Source organism: Bufo gargarizans, chromosome 1, assembly GCF_014858855.1.
Source record: "Bufo gargarizans isolate SCDJY-AF-19 chromosome 1, ASM1485885v1, whole genome shotgun sequence".
Classification (NCBI taxonomy): Eukaryota; Metazoa; Chordata; class Amphibia; order Anura; family Bufonidae; genus Bufo; species Bufo gargarizans.
The window spans coordinates 344,129,293-344,141,486 of NC_058080.1; the positions used below are offsets into that span (position 1 = coordinate 344,129,293).

Here is a 12,194-nt window from a genome sequence, read left to right on the forward strand (position 1 = left end):
TTTTTTTATTGGACCAGACAACTCCTTTAATGATTTGTATGGCATGGCTTTAATGACTTGTATGGTATTGTGTGCATTCCCCTTTGACAATGCACTTTTTTTTGTTTTCCTCAACTTTTTTTTTCATGTTTAATTACATAAATTTAATGGATCACTGCAAATATAAAGACTTACATTTATCAAAATAATTTAAGGTAATAATAAAAAAGCTACTCCTTACTTTCTCTATCTTGTAACGTCTTACTGGAATTAAGTTCCTGGACCATGTTGTCCTCACCACCAGCAGGATCTATTATACACGCAGCAAATTTCTGAAGGAAGTGAATCTCTGTTGAACCACTGCCAAACCAAACACATCCAATCACTAATGGCTTTAAAATATGAATTTTCTTTCCTTTAGACTGTAGCTCGTCCCACTCCTTTGCTTTCAGTCTTTGTCGGACCTTCTGATTTTCTAGGTTTTTGCACTCCTACAAAATAGGAAGTGAGAGAAAGAATATCAACCTCTTCTTCACACAGCACAAAGAAACAAATCTCCACATCACAAGAACCATAACGTTTTTACTTTTCATTTTACTGAGCTGTGGAGCTGAGGGCGGCTTGCTTTTTGTGGGGCGACATAGTTTTCATTGGTATCATTTTGGGGAACATAACACATTTTGATCGCTTTTAGTCAGGATTATTTTGTGGTATTCACTGCACCAGAAAATTTACATATTTGCATAGTGTGGGTTGTTATGGACGTGACTATACCAAATATGTGGAGATTTTTTCCCATTGAAGAAGTTTTTTTAAATGGGAAAAAGCATATTTAAATTTTTTTTTACTTTCATACTTTGTTTTATTTACAAAAGATGACATTTTGAGCTCTGCTAAAATATGCTGGAATATTCTTATAGTGCGATGCATTTTAATGCAGGCTGCAACAGACACCTCATGTGAGCCAAACCCCTGTGCAGCACTTGGTCTGGGCCACCGTAAAAAAAGGTGGTGGTCCAGTCTAAGGGAACTTGGTGATCGCTGTCAAAGCGAAAAAAATAAAATAAAAATGCATATGGGTCGTCACTAATGGGTTAACTGTCTACACGTTTCAGACCTCTGTGGGTCCTTTCAGTTGAGTGCAGCCACAATCACTTTTTTCATTGTCTTCCTCTTCTGTCTAGAAGTTCTGAGATGACTGCAAATATGTCCAGTAGAGAGAGAACTTCCACCTCTGGTCTTCAGAGGAGGAACTTACAACTGAGCACGTGTGTTGAAGCAGCCTGATGATACCTAGTATAAAGGTCTCATGCACGTTATGTCCATACTACGGTCTGCAAACCATGGATCCGCAAAATATGCACACTTTCCTTGTGCAATATGCATTTTACTCACTCCCATCACTAGATATGACTGTTCTTGTAGGCAACATGGACAAGAATAGGGCATGTTTTATAATTTGTGGAATGGACACATGGATGAAACTAGTGTGCTGTGTTTATTTTATTGCAGAATAGAAATGTATTGGTCCATGCACAAGCCACAAAAAATGCATATTGGACACACAAAATATGTTGTGTGCATGAGGCCCAAGTGACAGGGGAGTAGACCGGAGAGGCGAGAACTAATCCCCTGTCTAGAACACCCTGCTTATCACTGGTTTTGATAAATAAGGCCCTTAGATTGATAGAATATAAAATATATTTATGATTAACATTTCTAAACTGCTACAACTCAGTCTTCACAGCTGTGTGCTACCTTCCATCATGATGACTGAGCAAGGCATGTAGATTGTTCAGCTGCAAGAGTGGCTGGACTTCCAAAACAGAAGGAAGAGACTATTTAATACGGTCCCTGCCTTCTGTGCACTGTATCCATAGCGCTCAATGAGTCCTGTTCAAAACTGCATGCACCAAAAGATGCTTGAAAATCTAGGGGCAAAACAGCCGATAGGTGGAGGCAAGGATTCTTTTCTACTTTAAACCCCTTCTGGCCTATAGTCCTAATTCCTGAAAAACTGTCTTTTTTAAACCCCTTTCTGCAAAAGCCACTTTGGACCAAATTCCGAAGTCCTAAATTTTACAACACCCAATAGGTCATTGTAAACTGCTGTTTGGGGGCAAAGCAGCATTCATTTTTTTTTTCCATAGACTCTACAATATCTTCAGAAATAAATGGAAATGTACCAAAGTTATATCCTCACCATTTTTTCATTATTGGTCCAAAGTAATGCAACAATAAAAAATTGTTTCTTATAGCCATCTATAAGCTTCTTGCATTTCTCAGCTGGGATTTTCTGTTGCCGTTTGTTCAAGCTCATGAATGTGTGCAAGGTTCTTTTTCCCAATGGCAGATTTCAGCTCACCCCAAATATTTTAAATGGGATTGAGGTCAGGACTCATTGCTAGCCATTTTAAAAACAGTAATTTTCTCTTTTTTTTTAACCATTCCTGTGTAACTTTTGGATGTGTGCTTTGGGTCCTTGTCTTGGTAGAGGACCCATGATCTTTGACTCAAACCAAGTTTTTTTTACACTGGGTAGGACATTTCACGCTAAAAACTGTTGATGGTTCTCCGATTTCATGATTCCTGTGATATGGTCATGGTCTCCAGTACCAGACAAAGTAAAGCAATCCCACAGCATTATGGATCCTTCACCATGCTTAACTCCTTAACGACCCAGGACGAGAATGCTCATCCTAAATGGCCAGTACTTTGCCCCCCAGGACGAGCATTTTTGTGCTGCACTCCTTCCTCCCCGCCAAGTGCGGTGCTGCGATTAGCAGCACGGATCCGGCTGTTTCTGACAGCCGGATGCGTGCTGCATCCACCAGCATCGGTGATAACGCCTGTGTATAAACCACTCATATGCCGCGGTCAGGCATATGGGAGGTTTGCGCTCCCTCTCCCTTGCCATCGGGTCTCCACGGTGGCAGGGACCAGATTGTTGCCAGCTACGGAAGTCCAGGAGATCCAGCCTAAGGGCTGGGCCTCCTAGGCAACTGTCAGCATGTTACTGTGTAAGACGCTGACAGTTCAATTCAGTACAATACAGAATGTATTGTACTGAATTGAAACAGGGATCAAACCCTGAAAAGGTGAAGTCCCACAGTGGGACAAATATAAAAAGTGAAAAAAATTGTTTATAATAAAAAAAAAAAGTTTCAAATATCAAAAAAGCGTCCTTTTCCCAAAAAAATTATATATTTTTTTTATAATAGGGAAATAAAAGTAGTCCTTTAACCACTTCCGGACCGCCTAACGCAGATGTGCGGTCCGGAGGTGGTGGCCCCCCCCCCCCCCCCCGGTCACTTATTAACCCCTTATAAACCCCTGATCACCCATGATCACCCCATATAAACTCCCTGATCACCCCCCTGTCATTGATCACCCCCCTGTCAGGCTCCGTTCAGACGTCCGTATGATTTTTACGGATCCACGGATACATGGATCAGATCCGCAAAACGCATACGGACGTCTAAATGGAGCCTTACAGGGGGGTGATCAATGACAGGCGGGTGATCTCCCATATACACTCCCTGATCACCCCCTGTCATTGATCACCCCCCTGTAAGGCTCCATTCAGACGTCCGCATGATTTTTTACGGATCCATGGATCGGATCCGCAAAACACATGCGGACGTCTGAATGGAGCCTTACAGGGGGTGATCAATAACAGGCGGGTGATCACCCATATACACTCCCTGATCACCCCCCTGTAAGGCTCCATTCAGACGTCCGCATGTGTTTTGTGGATCCGATCCATGGATCCGTAAAAAATCATGCGGATGTCTGAATGGAGCCTTACAGGGGGGGGGGGTGATCAGTGACAGGGGGGTGATCACCCTGATCACCCCTGGTCATTGATAACCCCCCTGTAAGGCTCCATTCAGACGTCCGCATGTGTTTTGAGGATCCGATCCATGGATCCGTAAAAATTATACGGACGTCTGAATGGAGCCTTACCAGGGGGGTGATCAATGACAGGGAGGTCCCATTTTTTTATACAAAGTTGGCATTTGACCAAGATATTTTTCTCACCCAGCATGGGTATATGTAAAATGACACCCCAAAACACATTCCCCAACTTCTCCTGAGTAAGGCGATACCACATGTGTGACACTTTTTTGCTGCCAAGGTGGGCAAAGGGGCACATATTCCAAAGTGCACCTTTTGGATTTCACCGGTGATTTTTTACAGATTTTGATTGCAAAGTTCTTCTCACACATTTGGGCCCCTAAATTGCCAGGGCAGTATAACTACGCCACAAGTGACCCCATTTTGGAAAGAAGACACCCCAAGGTATTCCGTGAGGGGCATGGCGAGTTCCTAGAATTTTTTATTTTTTGTCGCAAGTTAGTGGAATATGAGACTCTGTAAGAAAAAAAAATAAAAATAAAATCATCATCATTTTCCGCTAACTTGTGACAAAAAATAAGTTCTATGAACTCACTATGCCCATCAGCGAATACCTTAGGGTGTCTACTTTCCGAAATGGGGTCATTTGTGGGTTTTTTTTTTACTGTTTGGGCATTGTAGAACCTCAGGAATCATGACAGGTGCTCAGAAAGTCAGAGCTGTTTCAAAAAGCGGAAATTCACATTTTTGTACCATAGTTTGTAAATGCTATAACTTTTACCCAAACCATTTTTTTTTTGCCCAAACATTTTTTTTTTATCAAGGACATGTAGAACAATAAATTTGGTTACAAAAACAGCAATTCAGTAAATCCTTTTATAGGATATTTTCATTACTTAATTATAAATTAATGGATATGGAAAGAGTAATTTTTATTTAAGGCTCTAGCCTTTTATATTGTTTGCTGGAGGTGTAAAGTCTGTATGTCGTTGCAACCCTAGGATAGCCTCCTTCATGCCCACCTCTACTTGTTCCCAAATAACACATACAAATACAGACAAACCAATAGCAAAATAAAAAATAAATAAAACTCACCTCGTCAGAAACTCCAACTTCATCCTCTGATAAATAACCATGAGGTACGAAGAATCCATCATCATCTTCATCATCTTCCTTAGTATCATCATCATCATCATCCTAAAAAATAAAATAAAATAAAAAAACACACCATGAATAAATGTTGATTATTTACAAAACAGTTAGTTTGTTTGACACTAAACATTACACACTAAAAGCTAATCACATACACGCTACTCATGAACCAAGTCAAAACTGGCGATCAATCTCCGTATGGACCAAGTCTGTGCCTGACTGACCCCACTGATTGCTAATTGTGGACTATACAGTTCAGCCTCCCTACCTGAGGTACACTTCTAGCGCTAATCCAGGAATACACATTAACATTTACGTCATGGAATTGTATTATGGTCTGTGGCAACAGAATCCATAACGCAATTCAGCATATACCCCAACTTTAAAATATGAAGTTCGCTCATCCCTGGTGATCGCTGTTCTAGCCACAAACTAGCAGGAAATAGACTAAGGTTAAGTGGAAGCTGCATATATACGTTCTGATTAGATTCTTAGCTTAAAAACACTTCCGTGTTCATGATGTCAATCATAAGACGATGGTCCATGTGTACCTTAATCTTCACACTGTCATTCATAATAATTTCCAAAGCATGTACTTGCAACAATCGCTCTGAAAAGCATGCAAACGTATGGTATCAGATTTGTGACTGCTTTTCAAGGAGCCATAGAATATAATGGGCGTTAGGGATCCGTAATAACAGACAAATGGGTCATGCATCTGTGTTATCACACAGTCAATGGGTATGTAGTAATGTTGGTAGATTTAGATTCATCCTGCATTGGAAAAAAAATCCAAATTTTTGCTGCTTCCAGTAAACATTCCTGTTCACCACACCATCCTTATACAGTATAAGCACCTCTGCCGTCAAATGAACATGGCTGCCAGTAACGCAAAACAGTCTATTGCATGCACCAAGTAGCAGCACACGCTGAAGTGCATTGCAGAATGGATCTGAAACCGGATTTCTTATGGGATTGCAGGGCAATCAATAATTCTGGTTTGGTTTGCAATTAAGTTCAGCGTGCGCTGCTACTTACATTAATGGCACATGTGCAAGACTCACATTCTTACATTACTGGCAGCCATGCTCAATTGGCCGCACCATAGCAAATACAGTATAAAAGGTACAGCAATCGGGATAACGATGTTTACTGAAAGCAGCAAAAATATTCAGATTTGTCCAAAACACTCCAAATCTACTAGTATGTGGTGCTGTGAAAGAGGTCTACATGTATATGACACCAGGGAGATGGGAATCATTAACTTTAAGCCTGTAGTTAATCTCCCCCACATCAATCAGAAAGCATACTTCGAGTGGATCTCTTTTTTTTTTTTTTTATAATAAAAAAAAAAAAAGTGTTTCTCATCTAATCATGGCTCTCTTAATATTTTTATTGACGACATAACAGGCATGTGTGTGATCTGAACGCCACCAAAAAGTCGCACCACACATCAGAAACACTTCCATTTTACAGGTCCCCCCATCCTGTCCACACGTTATCTTTAGCATAAAATATGGAGACCATTAGTCTCGCAATAAGTAGTTACATGCTACATTAACATTGATTATTGTATTACTAGAGAGGAATCTCTTATTTTTTTGACAGATTGAAATCTCTCTTCGTGTCACCATTAAAAAAAGAAAAACTAACATTCTCAACAAGTTTTACAAAAAAGCTGTATGGCTGCTTTTCAGATATACTGGTGCATTTTTGTCCCTATGTACACACAACACTTGGACTTCACTGCATCAGGAACAGAGTTTTGGCACTTCCAACACCAGTTCCATTGTGTTCATAACAGAAGAAAAAGTATCTGCATTATACCAGTCTGAAAACTGAATTAAAATGTAACTGCCATTTCACTGCCAAAAATGAAATTCCTAACATGTGATGCTGAAGGGAAGCTATTTAAGAAACTTTATTTTTCACTTAATTTTACCTTTCTGATGTCTGTATTCAGGCCTTAGCAACCCCATTTCTCTGTGCCTCTATTTCAGCATCTTTTTAAGATGGTCTCTGCTGCACTTCCTGTGATTGTTGCCATGTCCTTGAGGCCATCCTGTATTTCCTCACTTCCCATAAGCCCTTGCTCTCCTCACATGAACTAGCAGGACCAATCAGAATGCAGATAACCTTCACCACTACCCCAGAGCAGTGTGTATATCCTCACACACAGCTAACCACAGACCAGGCCTGCAATTACATGAAATCAGTAAGCATTTGTTTTAGCCTCTTAACCCCTTAATGACTCGGCCCTATTTCACCTTAAAGGGACACTGACAGACCCAATTAGCATATTTAGGTATATATATATGTCAGTACAGGTCTTCTAAAGTCTATTAAAATCATCTAAGTATCCCCCTGTCCACTTTATAAATACCGAAATATAAAGTTTTATAACCTGCTTGTCCGGTCACCAATCTGCCCAAGGGGCGGCGTTTCATCTCAAAATGCGCCCAGCCAGCCGCTCCCAACTGCCGTTCTGAAGCCCCGCCCAGCTCATCAATATTCACTTTGCTGGGCGGCGGCTACAACTCTCCCGACTCAAGATCCTGCGCACGGCCCATTCAATCCTCTGGGCACGTCCTCCGTCCAATCTTCAGTGCATGCGCCCGGCTGGGGTCACATCGCGCCTGCGTACAGAGCGCTGCAGCCCCTGCTTTATGCGCATGCGCCGGGCACTTGAGTCGGGAGAGTTGTAGCCACCGCCCAGCGAAGTGAATATTGATGAGCTGGGCGGGGCTTCAGATCGGCAGTTGGGAGCGGCTGGCTGGGCGCATTTTGAGATAAAACGCTGCCCCTTGGGCAGATTGGTGACCGGACAAGCCGGTTATAAAACGTTATATTTCGGTATTTATAAGGTGGACAGGGGGGATACTTAGATGATTTTAATAGACTTTAGAAGACCTGTACTGACATATATATACCTAAATATGCTAATTGGGCCTGTCAGTGTCCCTTTAAGGACTTGGGCATTTTTTTGCAAATCTGATCGGTGTCACTTGAAGTGCTGATAACTAGGGATGAGCGAACCCGAACTGTATAGTTCGGGTTCGTACCGAATTTTGGGGTGTCCGTGACACGGACCTGAACCCGGACATTTTCGTAAAGGCCAGCACCTCCACCGCTTTGGAGGTGCTGGCCTTTAATTCATTTCCCTATCCACATTTGTTTGCATGGGATTTACCTACATGTTGCTGCCTTTTGCAGCCCTCTAGCCCTTTCCTGGGCTGTTTTACAGCCTTTTTTGTGCCGAAAAGTTCGGGTCCCCATTGACTTCAATGGGGTTCGGGACGAAGTTCGGATCCCGAACCCGAACATTTCCGGGAAGTTCGGCCGAACATCTTGAACCCGAACATCCAGGTGTCCGCTCAACTCTACTGATAACTTTAAAACTCTTCGACTTATCCAGGCCATTCTGAGATTTTTCGTCACATATTGTACTTCATGACACTGGTAAAATGAAGTAAAAAAAAAAATATATTTTTATTTATAAAAAAAAAAATTGTAAGAAAATTGCAAATTTCCAAGTTTCAATTTATCTACTTCTATAATACATAGTAATATCTCCAAAAATAGTTATTACTTTACATTCCCCATATGTCTACTTTGGATAATTTTGGGAATGATCTTTTCTTTTTTGGCGATGTTACAAGGCTTAGAAGTTTAGAAGCAAATCGTGAAATTTTTCAGAAATTTAAAAAACCCCAATTTTTAGGGACCAGTTCAGGTCTGAAGTCACTTTGCGATGCTTACATAATAGAAACCAACCAAAAATTACCCCATTCTAGAAACTACACCCCTCAAGGTATTTAAAACTGATTTTACAAACTTTGTTAACCCTTTAGGTGTTCCACAAGAATAAATGGAAAATAGAGATACAATTTCAAAATTTCACCTTTTTTTGCAGATTTTTTATTTTATTTTTACAAAGCAAGGGTTAACAGCCAGAACTCAAAATATTTATGGCCCTGATTCTGTAGTTTACAGAAACACCCCATATGTGGTCATAAACAGCTATACGGACACACGGCAGGACACAGAAGGAAAGGAATGCCATACCGTTTTTTGGAAGGCAGATTTTGCTGGACTTTTTTTTTTTTTTTTTTTGACACCATGCCTCATTTGAAGCCCCCCTGATACACCCCTAGAGTAGAAACTCCAAAAAAGTGGCTCCATTTTAGAAGCTACGGGATAGGGTGGCAGTATTGTTGGTACTAGTTTAGGGTACATATGGTTTTTGGTTGCTCTATATTACAGTTTGTGAGGCAAGATAACAAGAAATAGCTGTTTTGGCCCATTTTTTTATTTTTTTATTTACAACATTCATCTGACAGGTTAGATCATGTGATATTTTTATAGACCAGGTTGTCACGGATGCGGAGATACCCAATATGTAATTTATGCAAGTTTTACACAATGATTTCTTTTTTTAAGTAAAAAAAAATGTTTTAGTGTTTCCATACTCTGAGCCCCATAATTTTTTCAGTTTTTGGGCGATTATCTTAGGTAGGGTCTCTTTTTGCGGGATGAGATGACAGTTTAATTGGCACTATTTTGGGGTGCATATGACTGATCGCTTGCCATTACACTTTGTGATGTAAGGTTTATTTAGCACAGCTTTTATTTTTTACGGTGTTCATCTGAGGGGTTAGGTCATGTGATATGTTTAGAGCCGGTCAATACGAACGCGGCAATACCAAATATGTACATTTATTTTTATTTATGTAAGTTTTACACAATAACCGCTTTAAAAAAAAGCTAGTTTGTTTTTATATTTTTTGGGTGATTGTCTCAGGTAGGGGTTCAATTTTTGCGGGATGAGATGACGGTTAGAATGGTACTATTTTGGTGGGCAAACGCCTTTTTGACCGCTTGCTATTGTACTTTTTGTGATGTAAGGTGACAAAAAAAATGGTTTATTTAGCAGAGTTTTTATTTTTTTACGGTGTTCATCTGAGGGGTTAGGTCATGTCATATGTTTATAGAGCTGGTCGATACAGACGCGGAGGTACCCAATAAGTATACCTTTTTTTTTTCTTTATTCCGGGAAAATTACTTTTTTTGTCACCGGAAGGCAGCGCTAATGCCAAAGGAAGGCAGTATGCCGCCTTCCATGCCATCGGGTCCCCCCTACAGCCCCATGGGGACCCGATGGCACCACCGCACAGGTAAAAGCCGCAAACCGCAGGTCTCAATTGACCCGGTGGCGGTGATCAGAACAATACATGACATTAGCAATGTGCTAATGTCAGCAGAACATAACTGATTTTATATCAAGAAACAGAGGCTCCTATTGCTTAACCCTTTCTTTACTGAACCACCATAGCAGCAAAGAAAAAATGAAGTACAAACAGTAACCATTGCAATAACTCCTCCCCACAGTCTCTGTATATATGGACCCTTCCAACTGGGACCTTCCTCTTTCTTTGCTGCTGCCACCTCAGCTAAGTACCTATTACATATATACTGTATAGCCTTTTTCATCCATTTGACTTGATAATTTTCATCAAAATGGAAGGTATCCATCTCCTCAGAGACATGCTTCTCCCAGGAGACTGGTTGGTAAAGCTGGATCTCAAGGATGCGTATCTGACGGTCCCGTAGCACCCGCCTCCAGAAATTTACTCAGATTGCGGTGGAGCGGTCATGTCTGGCGCTTCATATGCCTGTCTTTCGGTCTCTCTTCCGCCCCGTGGTGTTTCACCAAGCTGATGCGCCCAGTAGTGGCGTGGCTTCGCAGCCGGGGAGTGAAATTAATCATTTACCTGGATGACATCCTCTTCATGGCCCAAAAGCCTTCCGACCTTCAGGAGCATTTAGAGATGTCCATGACGCTCCTTTCCAGCCTCTGGTTTATAATCTGAGAAATCCTGTCCAAGTCATTCCACGTCCTTCCTGGGGTTTACCATAGATTTGACCATGCAGACTCTCCGTCTTCCTCAGACGAACGTTCGTGCCATTCGCAAGGAGATACGCTACACCCTTGCCCTTCCTCAGATATCCCTGCGGCACCTGGCGCGAGTAATAGGTCTGTTAGCTTCTTCTATTCAGACGACAGCTCTGCAACGCTTCAAGATCGCTCATCTCCAGGCGGGGGAGTCTTATGCAGATTTGATCACCTTTGACCTAGAGACCAGACACAAATTGATGTGGAGGACCCACAATCTTTCCACGTGGAACGGCAAAGCGATCTTTGGCCCACAACCGGACTTTATCGTGGAGTCAGACGCCAGCCTCCACGGCTGGGGCGCTCATTGCAATGGGATCTCCACCGGAGGTCCATGGTCGGTAGACGAATTGCACCTTTATATCAACGCCTTGGAACTTCTGGCAGGGTCCTTTTGCGATTCAGAGTTTTGTCAACGGCACAACCAGGGCTTGCATCAGACTCCGTATGGACAACGTATAAGCAGTCCGGTATGTCAATTCCATGAGCAGCACTCAGTCTGCCGTATTGACACATCTGGCAAAAGACTTCTGGGCCTCTGGCTTGGACAGGGGCATCACGGTGGTGGCAGAATACTTACCAGGTCTGCACAATACCCTTGCCGACTGGAATTCGCTATATATATATATATATATATATATATATATATATATATATATATATATATATATATATATATATATATATATATATATCTCGGATTCCAGTGATTGGAAGTTAGATGTGATGATGTTCTCTACCAGCTCGTCTCTTTGGGGGCCGTTCTCCATCGACCTGTTCGCCTCACGGTTGAATGCTCAACTACCCAGATTCTTCAGTTGGCGGCCAGATCCAGAAGCGGTGGACGCTTTCCTCCAACAGTGGACAGGGTCCCTCATGTATGTGTTTCCACCTTTCGCACAAATTCCTCGCGTCTTAGCCCAAATTTGCCGTCAACTAGCCGAACTTGTTCTGATACGGCCCTTTTGGGGAACTCAGTCCTGGTTTCCCTAATTGTTAGAATTACTTGTAGAAGAGCCCTTCCTTCTGCCCACTTATCTGGAACTCCTGATAGGTCCGACCAACATACTCTGCTTCAGGACGGATCCTTGCGACTCCTGCATGCAGAGTGTCAGGGATCCTTGAGACTCCTGGCATGCAGGGTGTCAAGGCTCCCTGGGACATTGCGGGAGTTTTGGAGATGACTAGATTCCTTTTGGAGAGTGCATGGGCCCCCGGTACCAGACAGGCCTATCGGGCAGCCTGGGAGACT

The 12,194-nt window shown here is 42.0% G+C and overlaps 1 protein-coding gene across 1 annotated transcript in view; it reads right to left on the bottom strand.

Annotated features, from left to right (window-relative positions):
- The window catches only part of CHAF1A (chromatin assembly factor 1 subunit A), a 251,216-nt gene that overhangs the window by 97,154 nt on the left and 141,868 nt on the right, over positions 1–12,194 (bottom strand). The window contains exons 10-11 of the mRNA XM_044306655.1: positions 4,933–5,034; positions 221–470 (exon numbers count right to left, since the gene is read on the bottom strand). Of these exons, the coding sequence (XP_044162590.1) occupies positions 221–470; positions 4,933–5,034 (352 nt within the window). The remainder of the gene's footprint in view (positions 1–220; positions 471–4,932; positions 5,035–12,194) is intronic.